General features: G+C 37.2%; 1 protein-coding gene across 7 annotated transcripts in view; it reads right to left on the reverse strand.

Annotated features, from left to right (window-relative positions):
* WDFY3 (WD repeat and FYVE domain containing 3) overlaps positions 1 to 16,060 on the reverse strand; it is a 279,964-nt gene that overhangs the window by 91,019 nt on the left and 172,885 nt on the right. For all 7 annotated transcript variants that reach the window (XM_081250859.1, XM_081250861.1, XM_081250860.1 and 4 more), the window contains 8 exons: positions 14,014 to 14,245; positions 12,191 to 12,351; positions 10,183 to 10,294; positions 7,687 to 7,877; positions 6,444 to 6,596; positions 2,310 to 2,383; positions 2,065 to 2,226; positions 608 to 702 (listed from right to left, as the gene is read on the reverse strand). In XM_081250859.1, coding sequence (XP_081106985.1) covers positions 608 to 702; positions 2,065 to 2,226; positions 2,310 to 2,383; positions 6,444 to 6,596; positions 7,687 to 7,877; positions 10,183 to 10,294; positions 12,191 to 12,351; positions 14,014 to 14,245 — 1,180 coding nt within the window. The remainder of the gene's footprint in view (positions 1 to 607; positions 703 to 2,064; positions 2,227 to 2,309; positions 2,384 to 6,443; positions 6,597 to 7,686; positions 7,878 to 10,182; positions 10,295 to 12,190; positions 12,352 to 14,013; positions 14,246 to 16,060) is intronic.

Raw genomic sequence — 16,060 nt, forward strand, 5'->3', positions numbered from 1 at the left:
TTTGATGTTTTCCAAGCAAATCTCCTGCTCTAGAATACACAACTGGAGAAATACATTCTAACAAGAGAAAAATATGTTTCAAGGGAAGAAAGTTTTTTTTTTTTTTTTTTTTAAATGGTTGTCATGGGTCCAGGAACTACAACTTAAGAAAATTTTATTCTACACTTACATAAAGTGATTCTAGTAAAACATTCTTTCCCTCAATGACTATTAAATATTTAACAGGGAAATAAAAATAACCGCAATATAGATACAATTCACTTTAGCAAGAATCGATGTTTCTGAAGAGTTTTACATAAATTAAAAAAAATAATGTTCAAAAATTAACTGGAAGAGTTTATTATTTAAAGGAACATTGCTATAAATCCTGTAAAAATAAGAAAGATTTTATTTTTAAAGTAAATTCACACCCTATTCAATTTGTAGGTTATTCTGTACTTCTGCATATCGTAGAGGCTTGGTCTAAGACAAATACGTCTGTGAAAGACCAAAGAAAGTAACGTAAGGAGAAAAGTAATACAACAGTGTCACATATAATTCAGGTCTAACTTGTGTCAGAAGAAAACAGGGTATAGTAATTAGGTTCCAAGCTCCAGAATTGACTCACCAGTGTCAGGCTTCTCTTCATGGTTTATTTCCATAACTACAAATTTCTCACAGACTGCAAAGGTTGGTAAAGTAGAAGAAATAAACTGGCCAAACCTTTAAATACAAGAAAAAAGAGGTTATAGATTTTATTTTTTCTCTCTCCAAAACAAACAACACTAAGAAACAAAAAGCAAAGAAATGGAAACCAAAATAGTACTTCTTATTTTAACTAATCTTTTACAGACCTCACATGATTGTATTTCATTTGCTTCCCCTCAAACTATTGCAATTAACATTATATACGCTATAATGTTTTAAAATACTATAGGGAAAAATATACTTCATCAGAAATATGAGTCCTTTAATGCACTAATCTAAATTTCAAAAACCAAAAGGTATGATCCAGATTAAAATGTCCTAACATTATCTATATGGATCTACTGTAGCCTAGTAGTTAAGTACCTGGGTTTTGGAAACACAGGTAAGATTAAAATCCTAGCTCTATCAGTTTTTAATCATGTTACTTAGGGCAGGTAGCTTAACCTCTCTGGGCTTTAATTTCTTAATTTGTAATGTAGAGAAAAATAAAAGCCTTGATAGGGTTCAGTGATAATTTCAGCAAAGTGATCATCATAACACCAGGATAAGACCTAAATAAATATTGTTAATAATAATGACGAGCTCCAAAATAATTTTTAAACTCCAGTTTTAAATTTGTCACCAAGTTAAAAAAAATGCTTTCAAGATAACTGTGTATAAAATGAGTGATTTATGTGCTACACCAATTAGAGATTAGTTTACTGGGAATACTCTAGCAATAATGTGTGATTTCACCTGTAACACCTGAGCAATTACATGACAAGCAGTGATTAAGTCTAATTTAAGCAGTTCTCTACTTGGAAAATAACTTAGGTAGTTTTCTTCCTTCCATTTTCAGTCAAGATGAGAATTATCATGTGCCTATTAGAACAGTTCTACATACACTCCATAAATATGTCTTAAGCCATATTTCACATTGGCAGCAAAATAATACTCACATAAAAGGTCTGAATATACAACAATAAAATACCACCATCAGTTTGGGTGATAGAGAGCAAATACAAAAGACATGGCATGTCCGCTTTGGGTGTACGTGCGCGTGCATATGTGCTTCTGCACGTACACTTGAGAAGTAGCAAGGCTTGGGGAAGAGGGCTGTGGACCAAGAATTCCTACACTGAACATTTTTATGTCCAGGACAATCAGCCTCACTGGGCTAATTTTAACAACTTTTCTCACCAGAATTCTATGATTCGCTAGTGGCAACAACTGGCTTTGCAAGATACATTCATGTTTTCCATGCCTTACAAATATCTAGAATAGGATTAATTTTACACGTGTTACCTAGGCATAGGAACCAATTACGTTCATCTCAATCGTCTTAACCTCGTTGGTACTTTTAGTTAACAAACAGACAAATACAGAAGTTTTCACTACCTGAGCAGATCATTGCTGTTGGGAAAACCTTGCAGTAAGAAGCTCAGCACATTACTAATAGCAGCAATGGTAGGCTGGGATAAAGACATATCTCGAAGAGTCAGGAGTAGCTTTGGGATTAGCTGGAATTCCCTCATTAACTTAGCATTCTTTGAAGCTTCACTATAAGAGAAAAAAGATTTTATACACTGTACTAGTATCTCTTCTATAACTGAACAGCTAACAATTTAGGTATCAACTAATACCTGGACTCTGTGAGCAATTCAATGAAGTGTTCAAATAAGGAAAGATGAAGTTCATATGGTGCATGGAGCCAGACCTATAATAAAATAAAGAGCAGTGGTATATTTAGGGTTAAAAATACCCCAAGACCCAATCCAATAAGTGCAAATGCAGCACATATAACTTATTTCACTTAATTAATTGAATATAACCACCTTATTACTTTTTATTTATTGTAGCCCTTTAAAACTGTCTGTATACAGGACTTCTGGTTCTGTTCATAAAGAGATAATTGCTGTGGAAATTACCCTCCTAGAGTAAACAACTAGAAAGGCAAGATCTATAGAAAATTTCTCTGGAATCAATGACTGAATACTATTAGTGAATACTGCATACAATATACTGAATAGAATGAATACGGAATACAAAAACTGAATGACAGGAATCTTGTGTGGGTCCAAAACTAGAAATAACCACTGCAAACTGGCACAGCAAACAATTCCTAAAACTCACAAAGGGCTGAAACTACTTTGCACTCCCACCAACCAGTATAGAGACTTCATAATACATGGGGAGGTTGGGTAGAGGTCTCAGAAGTGTAATACCTTAGTAGGGGGGCTAAATTACCACTAAAGATTAATCAAAGTCCACCCTAACAAAGCTTAAAAGCATGCCTCAAAAGAATCAAGATAACTGCAATACTAGAGCAAAGTTTAATACTCTTTAAAAGAATAAAACAAAATTTATCATTCAACAATGTAAAATTTAGCATCCAATCAAGTTCCCAAGAATGCAAAAAAAAAAAAGGGAAAATATGAGCCATGAGTAGGAGAAAAAACCCAATCATTATAAATAGGCCCAGAAATGACAGAGATGATAGAGTTATTGAGACCTTTAAAAAGCTATTAAATATGCTCCGTAAGATAAAGAATGCAACAAAAAATATGAAAATGATGAGGAGAGAAATAGAAGATAACCAAGATCCAAAATGAACTTCTACAGATGAGAAATAAAATATTCAAAATGAAAACCAGGGGCTTCCCTGGTGGCGCAGTGGTTGAGAGTCTGCCTGCCGATGCAGGGGACACGGGTTCGTTCCCCGGTCCGGGAAGATCCCACATGCCGCAGAGTGGCTGGGCCCGTGAGCCATGGCCACTGAGCCTGCGTGTCCGGAGCCTGTGCTCCGCAATGGGAGAGGCCACAACAGTGAGAGGTCTGCGTACCACAAAAAAAAAAAAAAAAAAAAAAAAAAACATACTGGATGGGACTAACAGAGGATTAGACACTGCAGGAAAAATGTTCGGTAAACTTAAAGACATAACAACAGAAACTATTCAAAATGAAGCATGAGAAAAAAATACTGAAAATAAATGACTAGACAGAGTATTAGTGACTTGTGGGACAACAGCCAGGAACCTAAGATACGTGTAACTGCAGTCCAAAAAAAGTGTGTGTGAGTGGTGGTGCTGGAGGGGTGCAGGTGTTGACCAGGGAAAACAGCTGAAGAAATGATGGCTAAAAAATTTCCCATTTGATAAAAATGACAAACTCACCAACTTAAAAAAGTCAACAAACCCCAAGCAGAAGAAACATAAAGACAAGGGAATAACTGACAATTTTAAAGTATGAAAAGAATAAAAATCATCAACCAGAATTCTATTCTATGCAAAAATATCCTTCAAAAAAGAAGGAAAAATACTTATTCAGATGGGACAATTTATCACCAGTAAACCTGCACTACAAGAAATGTTACAGCAAGTTCTTCAGGCAGACATATCATTCCATTACAAGATAGAAATCTGGATCTACACAAAGGAATAAAGAATGCCATAAATACTATTTGCTGCATATACTATGTGGGCGACTATAAAATTTTTTAATGCCTTTGAAAGATAATCGACTATTTAAAGCAAAACTAATACAAATATTGTGGGGATTATAAACATATAGAAGTAAAATGTATGACAACAATGGCACAAAGGACAGGAAGGGAGAAATGGAAGGGCACCATCGCAAGGTTTTTACACTATAGGTGAAGTGGTACAATGTACTTTGAAGACAGACTGAACTGTTACACATGTATATTGCAAATTCTAGAACAACCATTAAAAAAGAAAATGCTTGGATGCTATTATAATTATTTTGCTTATATTGTCAAATAGCTGTTCTAAAAACAGGGTAAATTAAGTATTTATTGACCACTACTGTTTGGGGTTATTAGGAATGCCATATGACGCCACAAAGGGAGCAGAGTCCTATAAAATGAAGCCAAAATTTGTCAAGCAACTAAATTTCTGATGTTTATATACTGAATTTCAGTCAGAAATCTGAAACTAAAGATAATGTGTCAATTACCAGATGTATACAAAGCTAGGTCTCCTTAGTACTCTCATAATCCTCTCTGCATACCTTTACCTCTGTGCTTTCACAAAATTTTTATTGTCTATTTGCTTTTCTCTTCTAATGCACTAAATGCCTTGAGGCATGGACTCTATCTTTTATTTTCACATCCTTAGCACCTAATACAGTGCTTGGCTCAAACATATTCAATAATTATTTTCTAACAGAATGAGAGGTCTCTGTATCAGAACTTTGTATATCAGGCTGAGAAATGTGTATTTTATTGTGTAGGAAAGAAAAAGCACTGAAAGTTTTTTAATAAGTTATATGATTATATCTTAGAAAGAATGAGGTTAAAAAATATATAGGATAGATTGAGGAAAGGGAGAAAGAACTGATCATTATTTTAGTAAGAATAGAATTGATTAGGGCTTGGATTAGGATGTAGCAGGAGAAAGAGAAAACACAGACTACATGAAATGTGGAAGCAGAATCTATATGTCTTAATATGGGCTGTTTATAAACAGTGAGGAAGGAGGAAGCTGATTTTTCAATTTCAAGCCTCAGTGAATGGGGGAATGGTGGTGCTATTAATAGAAACAGAAGTTAAAAGGAAGCTCTAACTTGGGGAAGGATGTTAAGTTCAGCGTAGGTGTTGCTGGGATATAAAAATGGAAATGTTGAGGAAGAAGTTAGAAATAAGCCTGGAGTTCAGATATCAAGCTAAAGATTTAGGTTTGTGAGTCACCTCTGCAGAAATGAGGCTGTGGGACTGGGTGAGAATATAAAGGAAAGAAAACAACAAATAAAGGAAAGGATAAAGCAGCAAAGGTGGACACGTTTATACAAAGTAATGAAAATTCTATAACCAGAAAATTATGGGGAAAGTAGTGAGCAAGATATATGAACCAGGAGAGTGATGCCTAAAAGCTAGTAAAAGAACTAGGAGATGCAAGAAAAGGGAAATGGACTGCATCAGATGCTGCTGAGAGCTAGGGGTACCGAGAACTGAGTAGAAGCCATGGATTTTTATTTAGAAGAGGGCTGCTAATAAGCTTTCAAATAAAGTTTCAGAAAAGCAATTTGGGCACACAGTCTGTTTGTTGGGGATTTAAAATAACTGACAAGACTGAGCTTATTAGAGTTACAAAGAAGAAGAGTGAAGGCCAGACATCACAGCAAACACCAAGTGCTAGGCACCATTCTGGGTGGTAGGGATACAAAGATGAAGATAGACATGATCTCTGCATTCATAAAGCCTTCAGCCTCACAGGGGGAGATTTTATACAGTGATGAGTATGCAAAGTGCTGTGAACAAGAAATGAAATGGAGAAAGGATATGCAAGATTAAGTGGTGCCTTGAGAGGACAGAGTGGAAGCTGTTATGGTAATAAGACAGTAGAAATAAAAATTTTGCTATTTTGGTGAAAAGAATATTTTCCTATACAGCTACTAGTAACCCAAATTTCAGGTCTAGCTCCTATTTACTGAGGAAAAGTTACTATCAAAAATTTTTGATGAAAATATGTTTGCCTCTTGTAATGCCAGTGGCAACAGCAAACTGGCTATCGTTAGGCACATGCATTGCACCATTTCATTTCTATACTACTTGTAAAATGCAATAACTTTGGGAAGAAGGAACCCAATCACTACCTTATTTTGTATATTTTACTAATGACATTAATATGAGCATCATAAAACTTTAGAACATAAACACACCTTAGAGACAAAACTGTTCATTAGTTAACTCTATCAATATACAGAATAAGAAATCAGTTCCTTGATTATATATTACCAGTTAGTGTTTATATACATACTTCAAAATCACAAAGTAGATCCTGGAAAGCAGTTGAATTTGGAATAATGGAGGTCTCGTGTCCACTGTCAACAGTTCCCACCAAGGAAAAAGTTAGATGGAGAATGTGGCTGTTAAGAAGGGAACGTTTCTTCTTAAGCAGCATTGCCAGCAACTAAAAGAAATCAATACCAAATGCCTGTTGGTCAATCATCATATACGTACACACACTTACACACACAAACACACACTGGAGAACACTAAGTAGAGCAATTCCTGAGATTTCTATGCTGGTTTCTAAATTTTTACTATGACAATGCAACATCAGAGAAAATCTGAAAAGCAGGGTAATCCCATCATCCTCTTATTAAAATATCCACTTTTACATAAACTCTATTCACACAGAAATATTTAAATTGTTGCCATCATGTGTATACAATTTTCTACTCCTGTTCTCTACATAACATTTTATCCAAAGGATTTTTTTTCTTTTGCAACCTAGTTTCCATAATTATAATTTTAAAAGGTTGAATGATATGTGAGATGGTTATAGTATTATTAGTCATTTCGATACTACTGGAACCTTTAGATTATTCCTATTTTTTTATGATAAACAATGCTGCAATTATCATTTTGAAAGTTTTGCAAAACAGAACATAAAATTAGATAATTAAATCTACAGAAAACACTACAGTAAACAGCTTATCTACTACCAGTGAACTATTGGCTAAAGTTAGAGAAGGCATTTGTACTTCATCTACATTAGAGGAACTTAATCTTGCTCCAAATACTTGTTCCTCTTCTTGTAAGTAACTTTCTGCCTAAACCTAGTAGAGATTGTAAATACATGAACACAACATATTTTTTAATCCCACATGCATTTTCAGGACTAGTAATGGCACACAGTGGCTCTCACATGCCCTAGGTAAGTAAGGGGGCGGGGGGAGTACAAGATGACTGGGTATGGAGGGGAGAGACGAGGTTAATGAGGAGAACTCTGGATCTATTACCAACTTGGCAGTCTCTAGAGCAGGTGGTAATATGACCCTATTTCATTTAATTCCTGTTTCCACAGAAAAAAATAACCCCAAACTAACAACTTATATTCTCACTCGAAATATGTTAGTTTTAATAAAAGCTACCAACTTCTAAAGTTTACTTGGACAATACTATTCTTCCAGAGTTTGAAACTACACGAACTACAATGAAAATTAGAAGATTTTTAGTGCAAAGTAAAGTGAAGACCAAGCTTTATGGTTACAAACCTGGTAGCCCTTGATTCTTTCCATCTCTTTGCTGGCTAGTGGGTTACTCTTGACCACACAAACCAGGGCCTTGACTGCTGCATATAGCCCTTCCACATCAGAAGCCATGGCCACCAGGCCCAGGATGGCTGCAGCTCCACCAATGTACTGCAAAGTAGTGGCAACAGGCTTAGGAACAAATGTTCTTACTCCTGATTAAAAGACAGTGAAAAATAATTAAAATAAATTCCCCACTGTAAACAAGAACTGAATAAATCATCTTAAGAAATATTTAATTAATTATAAATTATGCCTAAAAACAAAAAACCCTTCTATCCTAAAATAAAAATTCTAGGGCTTCCCTGGTGGCGCAGTGGTTGAGAGTCTTCCTGCTAATGCAGGGGACACGGGTTCGAGCCCTGGTCTGGGAGGATCCCACATGCCGTGGAGCAACTAGGCCCGTGAGCCAGAACTACTGAGCCTGCACGTCCGGAGCCTGTGCTCTGCAACAAGAGAGGCCGCGACAGTGAGAGGCCCGCGCACCGTGATGAAGAGTGGCCCCCGCCTGCCACAACTAGAGAAAGCCCTTGCACAGAAACAAAGACCCAACACAGCCAGATAAATAAATTAATTAATAAACTCCTACCCCCAACATCAAAAAAAAATATTCTAAAAAAAAAAAATTCAAGGTAGAATTTGGGAGAAGGAAATAAATGCTGATATACTTTCAGAGAAGAGTTGGGAGTAAAGGAGGGAGTAGAGAAGAGCAGGTTTGAGAGGAAGCACAAGTGTTTCTACTCTATAGCTTCGGGCAATGTAAAGACTCAGAAGTACAGAGGCCTTGGGAATATATTTCGGAAGCAAGGGAGAATGCCTTACTAGGTACTGCTGGAGAATAAACTTGGGGAGAGCAAAAGCACTTCATCTCTGTGAATTGGGGAATGGGATGGAGAAGCCACCCTGGCAAGGATGAAGTATTCCCTACAGAAAAGCCAAACAGAGCACATTCCTGACCACTGCTCAAAGCTTCTCTTAGTTATGTAATCTGAGTAACAGTACATCAGTGACCCTGAAGAGCATAAGTATGTGGAAACACAGTACTGGAACTAACTTTGTCAATTAAAAAAAAAAAAAAAATTCACATCTACATTCCTAACCTTGTTTTTTTTTTTGTTTTTGTTTTTTTTTTGGGTACACGGGCCCCTCACTGTTGTGGCCTCTCCCATCATGGAGCACAGGGCCTCTCCCATCATGGAGCACAGGCTCCGGACGCGCAGGCTCAGCAGCCATGGCTCACGGGCCCAGCCGCTCCGGGGCATGTGGGATCCTCCCGGACTGGGGCATGAACCCGTGTCCCCTGCATCGGCACGCAGACTCCCAACCACTGAGCCACCAGGGAAGCCCCCCTAACCTTGTTTTTTAAAAAAGACGTTGTTTAAATGTCATTTGCCTACCAATCAAGATTGAGTTTTTAAAAAATAAAGCTAATATGCATTTTATATTTCTGTGTGCTCTGTAGTATCCACAATACTTTCATACATTATGGCACTGGATTTTGAAAGCTAGCTTCTAAGGTAATTAGGGCCAGTATTACTAGTTTGTAGATAAGAAAATTGACATCCATGGAGCTCAATGTCTGGCTTAAATCCACACAGTGACAGAATAGGGGTGAGAACCTAAATCTCTGAACTCTTCATTCACTGCTCTTTCTACTATACCACAGTGCTGCTGTATTTTTGCAAAGGACATAGAGCAGTGCTCAGTAAATATTTGTTGAATCGAAAAAAGAAAAATTACCATGTGCCTTAGCATAAAGGAAACTTTTGTCAGTGCACTATAGCCAAAAAAGAAAAACAAAGAGATGTGCACATTGCGGGGACAATAATAATCGCCTGATAAACATGTAGGACGCTGACCAGCACAACACTTTTTATTTTAAAAGGAACCAATATTCTGTACTGATTTGCACATTAAAATACATAATTGCCAGTTCTGAATTTTAGATGGCCTGACTGGGTTATATCTCAAAATTCTATCTAACCAAAACAATCAATTCTTTCTAAGTAGACATTGGGTAAGAGGCTCTGCAGCTCTAATTTTTATTATAGTTGGATCCACAGTGCTCATACTCTGAAGCTCTTATTTCTAGCTCATTTCCAAATAAAAAGCACCATGAGTGTCACCACTGCAGCACCAAACCATGTAACAATAGCAATCATCAGTATTTCCAAGTCTTTACTGAATGTAGTGTGACCTTTACCTTGAAATTATGTAGAAGTATACAGTCAGTGCTCATCAGTGTTGACAAAAGAGGGGAAAAGTTAATGGAATTTTATAAAAGATTATAATTTTTAAAGCTGACTGGAGTTTGGGATTGACATTAATCTCTAAATATTGTAAGAACATTACAGGTCAGCACTATCGAATATGAACTTAAACACCACACTCAGTGAAGAAAGTGAACGCGGATTTGAAGGCAAATAAAGAAGTCTGAAAGACAAAGGCAATTTGACTCACCCAAGTATCCAATCAGAGTAGCCCCAACTGTCCGTGCTGGTCCATTAAGATGCCCTGCTGAGTTGTGTATCAACTTCACAGGAGTGGCATTCTCATGGGAGGAAATGCCTAACTGAAGAATAGGAAAGGGAAAAATGTAACTAAACAGGAACAGTCTGAACATTTTGACTGGAAAAGAAAAAAGAACATGATGAGGAACGTATCTTTTCTCTCTCTCCATAACAGAATACTAAAAACATGAGTATTCATTTTCTTTTAAATGTGCAAATACTTCCAAAGGTGTGGAAACTCAGAGGTACCTGAGTAGACTCAGTTAAATACAGTCTACTGAGAGAAAGATGGTGAGGGGGTCTTGGGAAACAGCCTCAGGGGTCCTTCTGAATGAGACTCTGTTGTGGTTTAAAGGTTCTTGTCACTCACTGCCACACAATATTTCTGATTAGTGAATATAATACTTGCTTTACTCCATAGCCAAGTAAATGTCACACAGATTATCCAAAAGTTTATGGATAAAACATGCCCCGTACACAAAATAAATGTTAAATTTTGCACATACATACACAATGTGCTTTTAAAGCAAATATAAGGCATAGACTTAATTCTGTTGTTACCGGTAGAATAAATTTATGTAGTTAATATTCCTTAGAAGATTATATATATATATATATATATATATATTCACAGGCAAACCTCTGCACAAGAGCTTGTCAATACTTACTGTTCCCAAATCCTTTCCCTTCCAGCCTCTTGATTTCCTTCCCCTTAGCTTTGCCTCCTTTAATCAGCCAAAACGTCTTGTCAAGCTCACTGATGACTTTCACCTTCCTAAACCCGATGGCCAGCCTTCATCTTTCTGACAGCTCTAACACATCTGCCACAGTGAATAAGACTTCTACAACACCAGATTCTCCTAGCTTTTCTCCATTCTTGCTGGCTCCGTAGTCTTTTCTGCTCGTTCTTCATCATCTTCCCAACACTGTCACACTGGAATGTCCCTGGTCTCCATCTGTAAACCTTTCCTCATCTCCATCTCCATCTCCTCTTTGGTAAGTGTACCTAGTCTTGTGGCCTTAACACCACCTATGAACACCCGTGGCATTCGAACCTCTCCCCTGAACTCAGATTCATATTTCCAATGATGTCCCCCGCTAAGATGTCTAATATGTTTCTCAAACTTTTGCAAAACTTAATTCTCAGTCCCTCCCCCACCCCCCAACTACTCTTCCTATAGTTTTCTCCATATCAGAAAAAGTGACTCTACTTTTGCCTCGCCTACCCCGCAGGCCTTCTCTGGTTTTGTTTAGCCACACCTGCCTCTGTGGCAGGCATGCACTTTCCTCAGGCTCTTAGCACTTGTATTTCTGGAATGCAAACCCCACCTGCCTATGCATGCATCTTATTCTCCATATTCTCATGCTTTGCTGCCTCATCTGTTTCAAAAGGCTGCTCCAATTTCACCTTCTCAGTGAGGCCTCCACTGACCATCCTACTTAAAACTATAAGCTTCTTTCTCTCACGTTTCCTGCTTTATGTTTCCACATAGCACTCTTCATCTTCTAACATACTCTATGATCAGGTTATTTCTTTAGTTATTATTGTATGCCTCTTCCACTGGAATGTAAGAACCTTAATAAAGGCAGGGATTTTCTCTTTATCTACTGCTATGTCATGAACAAAATGGTGCCCGGCATTTAGTAGGTTATCCAGAAAAAAATTACAGCCTTAAAAATAGCAATTGCTTCCTTTAGTTGCCTAAAGTTCGATTTCTTAATTGCCAGTAAAAATATAAGAATTAATATAAACTATGCACTTGAATTCTCACTCTTCCAAATTAAACTATATATCTAATTATGTTTTGGCTTAAATTCAAAGGTAAATAAACCAAAACAATGTATGAAAGGCACTGTTTTTAGCAACCACTAATACTTGTGTGGTGCCCAGAAGGAAGCTCTGGAACATCTTTCCAGTGAGAACCAGCGGCAGCCCACTGGGGAATCAATCTGCTTACCTGTTTAGCGATGGCTTTGCTGTCCAACTTGTTGTACACTTTCCGGATTCTTGCCACTGTTAGGGCGGACACAGACAGTGCATAAAGGCCAAATGACACCTTTTCCTCTGGTACTAACGACACAGGAGATGGGACCACACCTTCGGATTTTGCATCTTTACCTTCAAAAGAAGAATAATCCTTTTCAAAATCGTCAGTTTTTCTCCTGATCCTAACACAACTTTTTAATTCTTATTATCATTTTTAAATGGGTAGCCTTGAAAATCTTTTAAAGTGGAACAAGGGAGCTAAATATAAAAACTGTTTTATTTAATTTCCAGCTCTTTATTTATTTCTTTAATTAGAAAATGAGGAAAAGCATCCAGTCATAAAGCTTTACATCCTGAGTTTTACTCTTAAAATATACTTAATATACAGCATAATGTAAAGGAAGAGGAAGAGTTTTAACTGTTACCAAACAAATCACAAAACATTTCCCCTTGGTTCCAAGGAACAAGGGAATGAAAATGAGTGGAATGTCTATGAGCTTTGTAGCACTAGGTCTCCTTCCCAGTGAGAGCCCTCACATATGCCTCTCTTTATTCTTCCAGACAACATGGCAAAGTAGTTTTAAAGCAAGATGGTTTAAGTTTGAACCTCTGCTTTATTGCTTAAAAGCTGTGTGACCTGTACATCGCTGCACCTCAGTTTCCTCATCTGTAAAATGGGGATGAAAACAATAGCCCCTACATCCCAGTGTTTTGAGGTGATGAATAAATACTTGTGAAGGGGGCTTCCCTGGTGGCGCAGTGGTTGAGAATCTGCCTGCCAATTCAGGGGACACGGGTTCGAGCCCTGGTCTGGGAAGATCCCACATGCCGCGGAGCAACTAGGCCCGTGAGCCACAATTACTGAGTCTGCGCGTCTGGAGCCTGTGCTCCGCAACAAGAGAGGCCGCAATAGTGAGAGGCCCGTGCACCGCAATGAACAGTGGCCCCCGCTTGCCACAACTAGAGAAAGCCCTCGCACAGAAACAAAGACCCAACACAGCCATAAATAAATAAATAATTTAAAAAAATACTTGTGAAGGGCTCAGAGTAGCTATGTCCTTCATGCATATTAAATTATTCAGCACACATTAAGTGCTCAGTCAGTGTTAGCTATTATCAGACACTATCTGAATCAAGAACCTGAGTGAAAGAGAAATTACTTAGCCATAAGATTATTACCATTTACAACATATTTGTCCCAACTCTTCTGAGAACTTTGGCAGAATGAGAACAAGGGAATGGAAGACATCATTTGGAAAGAGTACTACAAAGGAACTGCAGCTTAACATCAACTCTCTGATTCTAAATTCCTTTTGGGAGAACGGATAACAGGAGTGGACTGCAGGAATAAAGAGACGAGGAAAATTGATGTTAACTGGTCTAACCTAAAGAATACATGTGTGTGTCTTCTAGACCCATCTTTCTTTCCTTTAACCAGAGTAGATATACTTTAAACTGCTTCATGTAATAGGAGAAATAACAGAGAGAAGAAGCCTGGGGTTATAATGTTAGAAAGTGTATACCCACATCTTGGAGCCAACAAGAGAAACTGGAAAACTAGTGACTAGGCATGAAGACAAGAAACAAGAAAGCATAGGATGACCAGTGGAGGAGAGCATTTTGAATAGGAGTGAGTGGTCAATAGTATCATGCTGGAGAAAAGTGGAGGAGAAGGCCCCTTTTTTTGGATAAATGTAATGTATAACCTAATCTACACATATGCACTTATTCATGCATCTATACCCCAGGAGGTAACTTTTATACAACTATATGAACAAAGAATATGTTACTCACATGGCATACATACGGCCTGAAAGCTTCCAACATAATTTGGTCCTAGTTCATAAATGGTAGTAACATTTGAAGGAGGTAAAACTTCTTCTAGAAAGTGCGTGGGTCCCAAGCGCCAAACCAACGAAGCGATTTGGCGTTGGGCAGGCGGAGTACCAATGTATGCATAGACTGTGCTAACCACCGGTGGATTGGCAGAGCCTGAGCCCCCAGGAGTACTGTGAACATAATGCAGCTGTAAAGAAAATGAAAGCAAATGTGTGAAATTCAACCCAAAACACTTTCACCGGGAAAATAACCACTTTTTGTGTATATTTTCATTATCCCAAGGCCATACAACTTTATGAATGTACAAAAGCTGTTGAGCAGAGAAACATAAGGGCAGGCCAGGATTCTAGAACCTGATCAGCAAGTTGGAAATTTGTAATCCAACTCTGTAATACAGATTAATACAGATAAACTATCTAACGCTAGAAAGGGCAACAGTCAAATATAGGGATTCTGTTACTATCTGGTTGGTTTGCATACCAAATTAACGATGCTGCTATGAAATTTTCAGGTTGATATAAAAACAGCTTTCCAACTATGATATTCAGGCAGTCTTGAAATTAGTTATGATACCTTCAGTATGAGTCTGTTAAATAAAATTATTCATGCAAAGTGTTTTATAATGGGTAAAGGGCTATAACAGTATTAGAAAAATAGTCTATGTTATAATTTATACACACACGGTTTAATCTCAGTGAAAAATATATTCTCAGATTTGAAATGACACTGACAAGATGCTTAAATTATCATTCAATTCATTACAATAAATATATAATTAGAGTGTAAGAGGTTAGGAAATCAAGTTGCTTCTTGTGGTACAGGCAGCCTTCATCACTTGACAGAATAAGTAACATTCCCATAGACTGTTTTGTCATAACACTGCCCTAGCTTCAGATCATATCTATGATTCCATATATTAAAGAACAACTCCTTGTGATGTTAATAGTATGAGTATGAAGACCAACATTCGACCTAAAATTGGTTTCACAGGACTGTGACTTCTCACAGGCACAGTAATGGTGATGATGTAAATATATTAATAATAAATCTCCTACCTCTCAATTCTAGAAGTTGAGGACATTTTTATTTTCAATGATACTAAAAATAATGAAGGAGCAACCTACTAAAGAATCTACAAGCCCATTTCAAACGCAATCCTGTATACAGAGAAAATAAATGACTATTCCCAGAGTTCATTTTAGGGTTTATCATACTGAAACACGATGTCACAATAAAATATCATTAAGGAAGGAAATGTATTCAAAAAGGCTGCCCATTTCACTGCTTTTTAAACTTCAATTCACACAAAAGGTAGACCTTTGCTGCTTCTTTTAAGTGATATCACTATAAAAATGGATACCATCTTTCAGAAGTTAAAGAATTTTAAGAGCTTGCTAGCTCAATTCGGTAGAAAGTAACGAGTAGCATTCATCCTGATTCACAAAAAGAACTTCTGATTCTTTACTGGTTGCTTTAATTCTCTTGCATCTCCTCTGAATACTGTAGTACAGCTATCTAGAGTAATATTTATACATTCATTTATTCAACAAACAATAAGGGAACACCTTATTACTATTATTATCAGGGACTAATCTGGGTGATCTGAAAACAAGGATGAATAAAAACAGTTCCAGCTCTAAAGGAGCACAGAATCTACTGGACTGCATACAGTAATAACAATGAAGTGACAAAATACTGTGTTCATCATTTATTTAATTTAGGCATCCATCTGGTTTCCAACCATCCAACTGGTTTCTCTCTGGTGAAAAAGCACTTAACAATCTGGCTCAAGCACTGACATATTCACTAACATCTTTAGTACCCTGTAACCCCTCCTTTCGAGTCTTTTCTAATCAAGTGACTTGAATTAACCAGCCACATGACTCTCACCTATTGTTTAAATGGGTACTGAAGGTCAAGTTAAAATTAAGACAGCAATTTAAAACAATACCCCTGCAAACACACATACAGGCAAACACACCCACCCCTAAACTATCTTATA

The sequence above is a fragment of the Mesoplodon bidens genome (genome assembly GCF_964165515.1).
Source record: "Mesoplodon bidens genome assembly, chromosome: 1".
Lineage (NCBI taxonomy): Eukaryota > Metazoa > Chordata > Mammalia > Artiodactyla > Ziphiidae > Mesoplodon > Mesoplodon bidens.